Source organism: Pangasianodon hypophthalmus, chromosome 27 (genome assembly GCF_027358585.1).
Source record: "Pangasianodon hypophthalmus isolate fPanHyp1 chromosome 27, fPanHyp1.pri, whole genome shotgun sequence".
Classification (NCBI taxonomy): domain Eukaryota; kingdom Metazoa; phylum Chordata; class Actinopteri; order Siluriformes; family Pangasiidae; genus Pangasianodon; species Pangasianodon hypophthalmus.
In genome coordinates, this window is record NC_069736.1 from 7,315,003 (window position 1) to 7,329,496 (window position 14,494).

General features: G+C 37.3%; 1 protein-coding gene across 1 annotated transcript; it reads right to left on the reverse strand.

Moving 5' to 3' along the window:
* Window positions 1-554: 554 nt before the first annotated feature.
* vkorc1l1 (vitamin K epoxide reductase complex, subunit 1-like 1) lies at window positions 555-12,633 on the reverse strand. Its single transcript, XM_026922142.3, has 3 exons — window positions 12,358-12,633; window positions 5,056-5,165; window positions 555-2,036 (listed from the first exon to the last, which is right to left on the reverse strand). The coding sequence occupies exons 1-3, from the start codon at window positions 12,546-12,548 to the stop codon at window positions 1,816-1,818; spliced, it is 522 nt and encodes a 173-aa protein (XP_026777943.1). The 5' UTR covers window positions 12,549-12,633; the 3' UTR covers window positions 555-1,815.
* Window positions 12,634-14,494: the final 1,861 nt, after the last annotated feature.

Here is a 14,494-nt window from a genome sequence, read left to right on the forward strand (position 1 = left end):
TTACAAACCCTCAAGATGACTTTGATACATGGCCACCACTAGTTCCAAATGAAATGTAAAGAAGTAGGACAGAAGGTTACATAACTAACCGTGATTCTGTGACTGAGTAAAGGTTCGACATGCCATTTTCTTCACTCGGGTTGACGAGAACACCTAGTGACAAGGTGCAGACCTTTTATAGGCTACGCATGTGGGGTCACGGTCTTGAGGTCACAACTTTGCAATTGGTACTCAGCAACTCCATTAGTTCCGAAAGAGACCGCATTGGCGCTCATAGAACCACAGTCACATACGTAACTTTCCGTTTTCACGTAACAGTGCAGAAGGCTTAACAGCATTATTCCAAACACTGTTATGTAGTAGTACATAGCAGAAGTAGCTATAGTAAGTGTGGCAACTGATATCTAAATTTAAAGCATGTGTATCTTCATACAAGGGCCTTGAATGTGTATGATAATGTTAGTGACAGGTAATAAAAACAATGTAGAGCATTGAATGTTTTGAATGTGGGCGGGAAAGGCTGAAAAACACAATAATGCACAAGAAACGAGGGACACAATGAAATACTTTTAAGTACAACACATTTCGAGTCAAGGACAAAAAAAAGAATTTTAGGCACATTATTCTCTAGTGAATGTTACTGTGTGTACAGGAATGCTGACATACAAGAGTATTTACAATAGAGTACAGAAAAGGGAGCTTGTCTGAAGAGCTGTCTCAGCAGGGTGGAGAGAAGTACGCACTGCGCTGCAGACTTGTTCACAAGTTAGCCTTTTCATGACTGTGAACTCCGAGTTTCCCCAAACAAACACTACGCCTGACCTAGGACTAAGAAGGAACCTTACTCCTTCTTAGGTGCAATTTAACCAAATTATGACTAAACTTAACGGATGCCTATTAATCGCTACAATGAGTAAAAACTGGAATGTGAGAGCTTGGTGCAGATCTACAACACAATTGTAAGATGAAATCATCTCAAGACAAACATTTTTGTTTTTACTTATCAGAAGTAATGTTGCTGTACTTTGTCCATTTTTTTTAATAACACTAAAACAAAAACTGTCCAAGTAACTCTGACACAATATCTACCTAGGGAACTGCAGAATAAAACAAAACTGTAGATGATATAATGATTTTGATCTACACACCAACATCTCACAATTCTCCCATAGTTAAAAATTAGTGGTCTTACTCAAAAAGAAATAAAAAACTGTAAACATAAAATTACAATTTATTTGTTTTTTAACGATTTCTATCCTTTTTCTGTCTTTTAATGGAATTACCTCTGTGAACCGTACATAAACCTCATGATCATGCACTTTTATTCATTAAAAAGCCCATAATTCAGTTGATGTACAGCTCTACAAAAACAAGACTTTTCCACTGGATTCAAGTAAGCACCATTTGACAGGCCTATGCCTTCTCTACACTTCTCCTGTTCGCTTTGTTCTTCACAGGATTTCCTCTGTCCATACTCGTAGCTGTTTCTCTGTGAGTGCTTTCGTGATCTTTCTTTGACTCCGCTTATCCTGGCCCCATCCCTCATGAGCAAGAAACACAGAACACCAAAAAAAAATAAACTGAACCAAAAAAAAAAAAAAAAAATCTGTTTTAGATCCTTCCTTTGTAAATGCAAATGAACTTGTGATCTGCGGCCCTAGGATTTTAATTTTCTTCAGATTGGGTATTTTCGTTATTACATGTACGCAGAATAGACACTGGTTTGGAAGCAAGGTCTCCCGGTGGCAAGTCAAACGTTCGGAGGTCACATTTCTTTTGTTTTTTTTTTAATCCTTGTATTTTCACTTTTTTCTTTTAGTCCCGCTTTAGCTGTTGCTTCCAGGCCTCATTCAAGTAGACCAGCCTCTTGTAGTTAAGCACGAGTAGAATGAAGTTCAGTGCATATGTGGTAATGCAGATGATGCAGAAGTCTTTCAGGACAAAGTAGAGGATGTAGGCCAGGTACACCGAGCCTATCACTGAGACGATGGACGTGGTCATGAGAATCAGGGCGGCCATCGCACTCACAGTCAAGCCTAAGGGACACACACGTGGGCCGGTTAATGACAGCAGAAAACAAAAACTGCAATGTTATAAATGTCAACTCCTTATTTATCTGATCCTTTTGCAAGAACTCAATTCAGACATTTCCCTTTCAAAGGGCAGGAATATTTCAAGCCATAGGCTTGTGCTTCATGTCTTAACATGAGGACGTAAAAGTTAAAGCTCATGGTGATCACTTGCTAGAATTATTTAAATTTAATACTGGAGCGCAGGATGGTGTTCAATTTCAGCCTCTTTTCACAGTACCTGAAGTGATGTTTTTGTTTTGTTTTTGTTTTTTTCCAGGAAGTATCCTATTAAATAACTCTTCACTAGCAAGTATTAAAATTAAAATCCAAGGGACATTTTTAGTGTATTTTTATTTACTTAAAATGTATTTTAAGAACAGACTTATTAAGTGAATTATTTTCAGCTTTCTATTTTAGCTATATTAAAAAAAGTTTCTCTTTTTTTTTTTGGCAACATTGTTCTTTAAAGCAGTCTGCCCAGTTTTAAATGATTTTTAACACATTTCCAAAGATATTTCAAGATATGTACTGCACTTGTAAGTATTATCTTTCCTGACCTAGCATAGTATTATTACTGTCATACATCATGGTATTTCATCACACCTGAACCTAAGAAAATCTGGGAATGAAATCTTTCCAAAATGTCTGCCAAGAAAAATCGACATCCTGATAGAGAGAAGATGTGACCTTTCCCCAGTTGGCACTACCATGACCCAGGTACACACAACCCCTTTGCATTCTCTTTTCTCCTTTAAGGTCAATCTATTCATAGATGCAAAAGTGCAATAAGGAAAAGAGGACAGACAGCGCACACAGAGCCAAGGAGAGATGAAGATGAAATCTGCAGTGATACAGTGTAAGGGTAAAAAGCACTGTAAAATCAAAACTGCATTGTAAATGGGATGCTTGGCTTTTATTTAAATTTAAGTTTAATCAAATTTAAATACAATTTTTTAGATAAATACAACTGTTGGACAGACATTTTTAAAAACATGGACGGAATAGCTTATTTCCTCCTAATAGCCTATCATACTAATACATTTTACAGAAAAAGAAAAATGGAAGTTTGCACACAGTTTTCTTCCACAATGTGACTAGTTCTTTCTTTCTAACCCTCATATGAGTACATTGACATTAAAATGTCAACAGGGAACAATAACTGAAAATGTGGATTTATTCAGTCTGTATAATGCATTTGTAATTAATTTGTAATAAATCAAATCAGACTTCTGAATTCAGTGAGAGTAAGCATGATCATGTGCTGCGTTAGACACATGAGATCTGGCGAACTCGTGGTCCTATCAGCTGGCCACGGAAGCCTACATGTGGGAGAGTCTGAGTCAGCAAATGCCACAGCTCTCAGGGGAAGAAGGAGAAAGAAAGAGTAAAAATAGAGATGTGATAGAAAAAAGAGTGAGTCATTTAACTCAAATGGAAGCCCAGGAGGGGTTGAAATTATTCACCTGTTTCATGCAGATAATTCAAGTGACACACAATGTAGAGATTTCTAGACCTTAAAATCAGGTTCTGTCTGAGAACTTTATGATTTTATGATCTAGCCAAAAAGTTTCAACCCTCAATTTTTTAAAATTTATTTTTAAGCAATACTTTGGTGTAAACCTTTCATTTATAACAACTATAACTATTTGGCCAAATATATCAAAAGAACATTATAATTCTAAAGTCTCTTGTATGCTTTGACTATAAGAAATGTTAAACGGAACTAAAAAAGATGTGTATATGTTGAGTTTGGATGACACCCCACCCATCCAATGCCTCCCTACCACACATACAATCTGTGGTTTAGTTTGCTGTGCCAGGATATTAAAAGGCACGTATGAAGTTTCCCCTTTAGGCAATTCAGCCATCCAATCGCTGCAACTTCAGGATGTCCAATAGTGCTCAATAAAACAAGAACTCTTTGTCATTAGGGTTCTCCTTCTGCACGACAGGAAAATGAGAAATACTTTTGAAGTAAACTAGGTCAAAGATCCTATAAAGTAAAGTAAAATATCCTGACTGAAGGCTGACAGTAGCAGCTTTAGAAATCACAAACAACTATGGATTTGTGATTGGTGTTATTTGTACGGGGGATTAGAAATAATTTATTTTCCATTTTGGTTGAACAGAAATGAAATTCTTACGACCCTGCTCCATCGTTCCATTACCCCCTCTTTAGTTAGAACAAAATAAGAGAATGGTTAATATTGTTCTTTACATGTGATAGTGTACTCTGCTTATAGGAAGCCTAGGGCATGAATAAAACCAAGCACTGCATTTAACCAGAAATGTGTATTTTTTTTCCCCCCTTTAGAGAATCTATCTACTTTGCAGCATGATTTGCTGCTTGCAGAATTGGATTTTCCCGCTGTCACCCCATCTTCAAAAACCCTGCTATAGCAGCTATCTAACATTATGTAGCCAGGCGTGCAGGAAGTGACCAGTTCTGGACAGGAATTTAAGCCTATTGGAAAAATGTTTCAGTTTAGGCTATACCTAGAAATCACATTAGGACAAATAAATACTGTTATTAACCAGTTAAGAACTTTTTAAATTACAGTTTTCACACTGGAACTCAGAATTCAGAGTGATTTTGTTCATGTTTGTGTTCAACAAACAATTTTGTTTGTTTTCAGTTTTCTAATCCCTGATTCCTGAGTACCATACTTTTGCTAATCTTATGTGCTAATCTTTTGTTGCCTCTAAACCATGAATCAAAAATTTTGTGAGCTCTCATCTGCACCAGACCCTTGGTAGAGTACTCTTGATTAGTTAAATCCCTCAAGACTGACATAATTAAAATGGTGTCATTTTGTGCTGGCGGGAGGCCAGACTTCTTGGTTTTATTATAACAACCATGGCGAGAGGAATCTGTTTCTGGTTCATTGTAAAGGGCAACTTGTGCACGTCTGAAAAGTTAACTATTTGGCAACATGAGTCATTGGCTGTCCTTCAAAATGGCATGATGTTGTCGAGTACTTACCTAATAACAGCTGAAAGACATAAAACAACAGTCCGTAGACACTGTTTGGCTGATTTATTGCACTGTTGTTACCAAAGATGGACCCCAACAAGCCGAATCCCCGACCCCATCTACAGAGAAAAAGAGAAGAACACATAGACACGGTGGTTTATGAGGAAACAAAACAAACAAACAAAAAACATCATCAGTGATTTTTTTTTTTAAAGATTAATATCAATGCCTTCTCTATTTGGAACACAAAGAACAGCAAAGAAATCTTTGGCCTGAATAAAAAGTCACAAGATGATGAACAAAACAGTGAAATTTATTATTGAAAGTAGAACAGAACTTCCCCTTGAGCAATCCAAAAGTCACCTTTAGCCCTAATAATTTCATGGGAGAAATGAAATTCTAACTAAAGGGAAACTTTGGGTACAAGAAACTAAACTGCCTTACATTCAACACTCACAAGAAACAGAAACCAGAGCTTCAGAGGGCTATAATCTAACCCGATATCATCACTGCGTGGATGCACGTGATCGACCCAGTAAACATGCCCCTGCTAATCTCCCTGATAGATAGATCATGCCACTGCATTGTTAAAGATGGACTTTAAGCACCGATGTTGCTCTTGTCCCAAATCTGTATGGTATATATAATGGCAATGACATTATTATGACAACAAGATTATGATAGGGCTTATCAGTGTCCTGTATCTGAATTCCACCCTCACCTGAGGAAGCGTTGCCAAGGCACAAAGGATAAGCAGAATTCACGTCTGGCCATTAGATTATTTTTATTCATAGATGCCCAATAGACAAGTAGGTTTAACAGCTAGGAAAAAGGTTTTCTCTTGGTATGTAATGAACTTTATAACGGCGTGATGCACCTTGATGCTGTAACTGTCATATGAGCTACTCAGCCTAAATCCCACTGCCTGCTAAACTGCAAACGCTGTCATTGAAAGTCTGACCTAAAAAAAAAAAAAAAGTTCATATAGCTTCTATGATCTCGGGCTTTTTTTTTTTCCTTTCGTTGGTTGGTGGAATGGTATACTAAGAGAGCAACCTTGGCCGTGCTCTGTGGGTGAGAGGGATAGCGTCACTCTCTCTCCCCTGTCAATCACTGTCACTAACCAAATGTGGACATCTGTGAACTCATGTATGTGGAAGAGGGCAAACAGTTCAGAGGGTGTTACACTACCCTGCGACACAGCATGAGCAGCAGTTCGAATGGACACGGTTGGCTGGCTTCACATGACTTAGAGATTTCACCCTTTCCAGTTGGTAGCTGTCATATAATAGGGTAGAGCTGGCTGGTGGGCGGGAACTGGCAAGTGACCAAATTTTGGGAGAAAATGAGGGATGGGGACCCACTGACAGCCCAGACACATAAACTGCTTCTCTTGGGCAGCTGAATTGTCCAACACTGAATTAAACCGTAAAACAAATGCTAAACAAGAATACTGAGACATAATAATAATAATAATAATAATAATAATAATGTGATTAGGGTGCTTGGCCCGCTAATTACAGCCACCTAAATGTTAGCAGGTTAAATCTATCTGCATTCCTGCTATTTGTCTCTGTCTTATCTGTCTGCTCTTAATAAGGATTTAACATGACTCTGTGCACTGTAATAGGAATAAAGGCTTTCAATTAAGTCTGATAAAGAGATTAGAATAAAGAAAGGACTACTGCAAACTGGCCAAAATCTTTATGCAAAACAAAATAATCAAAGTGCCTTGAGACCACTAATAATACTACAAACACAGCTTTAAAAGGACATTTTAACCTCGTAAAATTCACCATAAAAACCCAAAGGAATTGCTCACAGTTAAACAGCATGTACATGGAAAACAGATCATGTTGTTCAACATTTCCAGACTGCTGTCTCATGTTATCCCTTACACAATCATCCTAATTGTTTGCTTAATCAATCCAAAGCAAAAAAAAAGAAAAACCTGATAATAAACCAACTCAGCTTTCAGCAACTCTGCAGCCTTTAACCCGAATATCTGCTCTGCAAAGGAAAGCTGACTTTTGTGATGATCTAGTAACAGCCACTGGAAAGGAAACCACAAACTGGTAACACATAACTTGACAAGATCTAGTAACACATACGGCAGCCTACATAACTTCTTAGATTCAAACATGTTCAGTTTGAATACTCGTATTTAAATACTCGTATTTTTTTCTGTCTAAGATATAAAATATAAAATATAGTATAAAAGTATAGTATATAGTATATAGAATAGTATAAAATAAAGTATAAAATATTTTTGACCAACATATTATATACGTGTGATTGTTTGGATTTTCGTGTCTAAACTCAGCAACAGAACAGGTTTTGAGAAGAAACTCTTAGCTAGGAACTTTTAATGCAACTTAAAAGAGCCCTTAGTAGTAAGATTCATTTCATTTCTACAGCATCTTTCTAAAGTCAAAGGCACTTCACGAATATAAATCACAAGCTGATACAAGCAAGCCAAGACAAACAGTCCACAGATCACATCAAAAATGATGATAGCTCATGGTGAAGATTTAGATAACCAAATAACTGCAAAATAAGTAAGTGAATAACTGTAACATACCATGAAATCCCACTACGCAATCCCTAACAAAATCACCGATTACGTTTCGGGTGTCTGACAGTTCTCGTGCTTACAATTAACTACAATGGTGGGCTCCAATCAGGACTGATAAAGGCTATATTTATCAAACTATGGACAAAAATACTACACTGTGATTGCATAGTACAACAAACCAGTGAAACTGTGATGTCAGATAAAAATTTGCCTTTTAAACTTTTTAAACCTACACATCTCAGATAAGGTTTATCTATTACAGAACGGTCAGAACTCATACAAAAAATTACTCAGAGTTTGCATATTGTAGGATTCTGCAATATCACTTCTGAGGCGCGATAAGAATGAACAAACAATATATTATTCAGCCTCAGTGAATGAGGCGATGTGACAAGTCTAGGTGTGGGCGATACTGCCTTCAAATTTTACGGCATTTTTGTAATATGTTTGTAATAGTAATATTTTGTAAAAAAAAAATAGTTCACCTGAAAACACAGGATTTCTTATCTAGTGAAGCCAAATGTAAATAATTTATAATCAGTGTCAGCAAACACAGAGCCCAGTCTCTGTGTTTCATTCTTGTTAAGGCATCATTCATGTTGTTGAATGTTCATGTCAAATTGTTCTTACATGTTTAACAGCAACTGCACAGTTGCTACGTATTATTTGAAAACCGTTTTTTTTTTTCTTTTTAAGTAACTGCCCTAAAACAGCTTGGTGTGACCAGCTGATAAAACACAGGCTGAGCTGGTTAAACTGGTGACTTTGCCAACGGTTATTTTCCGGCTTCCTTATTATTTAACTAAACTTATTAAGAGATTTTTTTTTTCGTTGCAGTACTGTTGTGGAAGACTCTTCAAACAACTTCTCTACTGTGTTGCATCAGTAGTGCTAATTCATTCATCGTTCTTTACTTCTACTACTCTCTCCGCCTGGAATCGCACAAAAGGTATTAATCTGTTAATTAACATTTCAGAGAGTCACGATCACCCAGTGCGCTGGGATACTGCAAAAAAAAACCTGCCATCCGGTCAGAAGCTCGCACTTTTCTTTTCATGTTACCGATCTATGTTTATCTACTAATCTTACATATAAGGGAATTTTTAATTGATGCACTTCACTGAAGATAACCATCTAAATTTACCACAATGAAACTGCTCCAACATTCCACTACCATGCAGGATGAAATACACAGCCATGAAAATGACTTACACAAAATGACAGCTTATTTAAATTCAAATAAACGCTTCCCAAAAAAAAATCTAAAAATAAATAAATAAAATGCAAACATGTACAAAATTAGATGATAATTAAATTTTAAAAAAAAGAACTGTAATCCAGTATCATTTTTCATGCCAAATATATTTAACAATATATTTAGAAACTAAGAAAGGAAAATAAAGAACTGTCACTGTATAACTTCAGTGTAAAAGATAAATGTTAGCTTGTTACAAAATCACATTTGGATTCTTTTTTTTTTTTTATCTCCAATATCCAATCCAGCATTTTTTGCTCAGATTAGTCTGACACGGTAACGAATATCGGATCAGTACCATCGCTAGTCCTTTTATCATTCAACAAATGCCCTTGCACATGTATGTACGCTGTCTGACCAAAGAGGATTAAATTTACATTTATTCACGTCATCTACTTACAAGTGAGATAGAATTAAAAGCATCCAGCTTAGATTAGGTGAAATGGCTCTCTGGCCATCCTTACACAATCATCTCACATCCATCAAGCCACAAAGACAGACCTTTACCCCAGATACTACCAACTGAAATACTCAGCAGTGAGTGTCTCACATACCAGAGCATAATAACAACGTAAATAAAATATACTTCGTAAATTGATCTCTGTAAGTGAATTTGAAGTGAATGAAAGTGGTTGGAGAGGGATACAATCTTTCCCGTTATATGCAGCCCTCCTTTTTGTGATTCACAAAATGGTCGCTTTCAACAGGACTACATTTGTGACTCTCAGAGATCTAACCAAGCATCTCTTCTAATTTCCACATGTGAATACGAGCTGGAACGAAAAACAAAACAGCTCTTGAGAACTGAGCCTGGCCTGCTGTAATAAAGCCTGGTTTACTCGTACAACACTGATTGCATCTTTTGCTTTTCAATGTGACACTGATATCAGAGACGATATCTGAGCCTGACCTGATCTCAGCATCCTCACAGTAATCAAGCAACTCTCTACAACTGTTCAGGTGGGGAAAAAAATGCCACACGTGATGGCAGGAACTTCAAATGTTCATGTGCATGATGTGTGTCGTGTCACAGCATAAAACACAGAACACGCGTCAAATCCGATCTGATACAGTATCGACCACAACACTCATACTCAGAATTGGAGAAGTACTGATCCAATGGGCTGGATTTGATATAGCATCTTTTATGCCGTGAACACGTGTCATGCTGGCCGTTCGTGTGAACACAAGACACAAACTGTCTCATACCGAAGCACTGCTGAATTCGTAGATCTGATTCGTTTTCTATAACAACAGCTTAAATATAGTACATACAGTACATATATATATAGCTTATATATAGTACCTGTTATGGTGTAATAGTGCCTGCTACATTTCAAATCATGGGATTACATTAGTGCGCTTGTTCTAATATGTTATAATTTTTATAGTAATAATTCATAGAGACTTGTACGACAAACATGTGATGTTATTTAACTGAGAAAAGCATACAACTGTTAATATGGTGAAGTCCTCTGTTTTCTGCCACAGGGATGTCTTCTGTTTTTTTTTTCTTTCTTATTTCAACAAAGACAAAAAAAAAAAAAAGAGAGAGGCTGGTGAAGGAATGACTCTTTATAGCTGCTATATCATAAGTGATAACAGGAACTAAGTTTAAATTGTTGGCAAATTGCTGCGGTATAAGACGAATATAACACTTCAGGACGTGCTGTTAATTGGAAAATTTGAGGTGGTAACAATAACACTGCGTGCTTGACCGCATCATACCACCTTGTAATTGATGATTTGCCTATAACAGCATGCCACGTTGTGTTTTATTCTCTACTTACAGCATGCCACCTTCACACCACTGCTGTCTAAGGAGACACTTTAGACAACCACGGGCAATAAAAAAATGTGTATCAGATGTCATTTGTGCCAAATCCATTAGAATATTAAATGCTGAGTCATAAATGTGAGTGTATATATATATATATATATATATATATATATATATATATATATATATATATATATATATACATATACACACACACACACACACATATGTACATACCTATATAGTATATGTATGGTGATGCCAAAGACAAACTTCCACTTTGCGGACAATAAAAGTAACCATCTTTCATACTCATAATTCAGATTAGAAGAATAAATTTGAACAAAAGGTTGACTCAGTTACTGTCAGGATGTCACTAAGCAGTCAGTTTCAGATACTGACTGAGACTCAGACACTGATAGCGTATCAGGGATGTGAAAGAAGTGTCATCAGTGCATCCTTGCTCAATTTTTCAAGAAGTAGTGTTTAGAAATCAGATTATGGGTAATCAAGGACACACTGACTATACTACACACTGAGCTAAATTATTGCACAAAACAGCTTTCTTACAGGCACTAAGCTTAAGCCAGTAAGTAATCCTTTATTTATCTATATCACAAGGCTGAAAAGCTGAAAGTGACAGCCTAAACATGCCTGTCAGGTTGAAGGATGTCCTCTGGTTGTTAATATGAGCTGTGGCTAACCACTTAAAAAAAAAAAAAAAAACCCTCCTCAGTTCCACGTCAGTAAATTACTCACAAATGAACACATCTGTGTCAAGGGTGATACTGAACACAATTCAAGGCGTTTAGGCAAGAAAGCATATTGGACTTGTACTTCTATTAACATGAATTTCAGCCCCACCAGAGACGACAAAATAAAATAAAATAAATAAAATAGCCACCGTGTGGAAACGCCTTAGAAATTAAACCCGAGTCAGTCTGACAGCTAGCTAACGTTAGTAACGCCTAGCATCTTGTAGAAGCAGTTTAGCTAATTTATGAATGGAAAATAAGATATAGCACCGAAAATAAGATTATAAACTGTTTAATAAACACTAGTGTATATATTTAGAGCCGGTCCTGGCTCTCTGTTTTAGTTTAGGCGGCTAAGAGGCTATGTGGCTAGTTAAAATTTCAGTTTTACACACACACACACACACACACACACACACACACACACATTCATTCCAGCAAGGAAATTTTGTTTAGTCACCAGTCACTATAGTGAATGCTATAAGGCTGTAAAAATACAAAACCTTTTACACTTTTACATTCCTATCCCGAATACTTCAGGGACAAACCAGGCTATTAAAGGCTCCTAATGCTAGCTAGCTGTGGGCTGCAGGCTTCAGCAGACACTCGTTAGCTGTTAGCTAGCTTGTTCCCTCCATTCAAGTCTAGCACGCTAACTTGTGTTATTTACGCGTTTTACAAAGAATGCTAACAGCTAGCATTCGTTTTAACCAAAACAATAACACACATGCTTTATTAGCATCACACTGAGTTAGCCAGGAAGCTAACACCCAGACAGATCACTGACCCAGTGCACATTAAGCGCTAGTCTGAGCTGAACTCGTAAACCCATACTACTCTACCGCACTCAGCGCCAGCGCCGCTGCCCTACTCCTCTGACACACTAGTATGGAAGTAGGCGGGTTTTTTGTGGATGTAGCCGATTAGCCTAGCTTGATTCACTTACCTTGAGCCGAACACTTTGGAACAGCTTATAGAGTTGCTCAGGTCGCAAAGAGCCCGATAGTTCGCATCCCGGGATATCTCCCGCTCCACGTGAAACGCGTAAACGGACAGCAGTATTCCTAGCAGGCAAACGAGGAACCTGGCTATTCTTTCCCATCGAGGGGTGGACACTCTCAAGACGGGCGCCGCCATGTTTTTTCCCGGCCTTGCTCGCACACGCAGCCTTCTCCGACCATTGGGCCCGCGGGAGCGGAGACGTGGAAGAGCGTCGGCGCGCGCCACAGCGGCAGGGGCGTGTCCACCCGCGTCAGCGCTCTGCGGCCGGCAGGGGGCGCGCGCGCGCTCGGGTTCGGGTTCAAACAGACGGGTGGGTGCAAAAGTTTGCACCCCCTAAAGTTTCTAGGTGGGAAAAAGGGTAGTGTACCTCAACTCTGCAATTTGCAATTTATACACCAAATAAATAAATAAACAAACAAACAAACAAACAGACACCTGTCAGCTCCAGGGTCCCCGGTTCGATCCTCGGGTTACTGTCTGTGTGGAGTTTCTGTTTATGTTGTTCCCATGTCTGTGTGTGTATGTTTCCTCTGGTTTCACAGGTTTCCTCCATAAAACAGGCAGGTGGGTGGTTTGGCTACTCCAGATTTTCCCTTGGTATGAATGAGTGTGTGTGAGTTTGTGTGTGTGTATGCATGGTGCCCTGTGATGGGCTCAAGGAGTGTATTCCTGCCTCATGCCCAGTATTCCTGTCCACCGTGACCTAGACCAGGATAAAGTAATAACTGAAAGTGAGTGATTGAAATAAATGTCCTGCAACAAAACAGCAGTATGAAACAGTAAGGAAATTATAATCTAAATCAGCTTGTTTACTTTTACTTTTTTTTTAATTTCAGTTTTCTGTGCTATCTACCTGTGTATCTTCTCTTTGCACATTGGATGCCTGTGTACAATTCAGTTTGTGGGATGTCACTGCTTGTCACTTGATGCCTTGGTGAGCACACAGCTTGTGCATTTTCAATAAATAAATATTTCTTTATTCTGATCTGATTTGAAGATCCGATCTGAAGAAGGCAGTTTATGGCATCTAAAGAATGAGCAAATATTGGTCAGGCAATCTGTCAGAGTTCTATATAATCAGTGAGGAAGACTGTGTGAAGGGCAGATATTAAAACTGAGAGGATCCAGAAACTGCCTGGAGAATATGCAAAATGGTTGATAAGACATTGTTGTAAGCTAACAGTGGACATAAAGACTATTAAAGAACATTTATATCACATTCAGAAACAGAGATTAAAAAAAACTTCTTTATTTTGTCCTGAGGTTGTGCACTCAATAATATCAATATAGCCATATTAAGGCTAAATATCATATAGATAATCAAAGGTTGGCCTTGATGAGACACAATATATGTCTGGTATAAATATTACAACTGAAACAAATATTATTGATAGAGAATCATAATATTACATCATTCGTAATCATGCATCATTCTTTTTTTATAGTCTCCAATCACTCGATTTTTGCCTTTGACAATTTCTGTTTCTTCAGAGATATTTAACCAGGTCGCACACACACACATTTCCTTTGTCATTAATGACCAAATAGACAAACAATCAGATGGCTGTTGATCTGGAAGTCTGAATATAAAACTCAGAAAAAAAGTTTGAAAAGTCTGGAACAGTAAAAAACCCAACTGAGAAGAACTCAAAATATGACTAATTGCAGGTGTTATTTATTTTCCATATTATTTATTGCTCGGTGCCATGAAGTGTGGCAATAATTATGGAGCTGACTGTTCTAATAACATAATGACCATTACATAAACAACAAATATTATTCTATATAATATTATAATTACAATCTTAGCTAAACTTCTTACTCATCGAATTAAATGTAATAATCAGTCATTCATGTACTTTAAGCTGGAAATGTAATTATATGTTACATTTATTATTTATTCTAATGATGAGAAAGCTGTGAATATTTGCAAATGAATGGAATTTGGTTGTGCTTGAGTTTTTTCTGTGTAATTTGATGTCCAGATGAACTTGAGGAAAATGTGTAAAGCCACAAGCCTGCAAAACAAAAAATAAATAAATAAAAAATAAAAATAAAAAAAAATCACTACATCACAACTT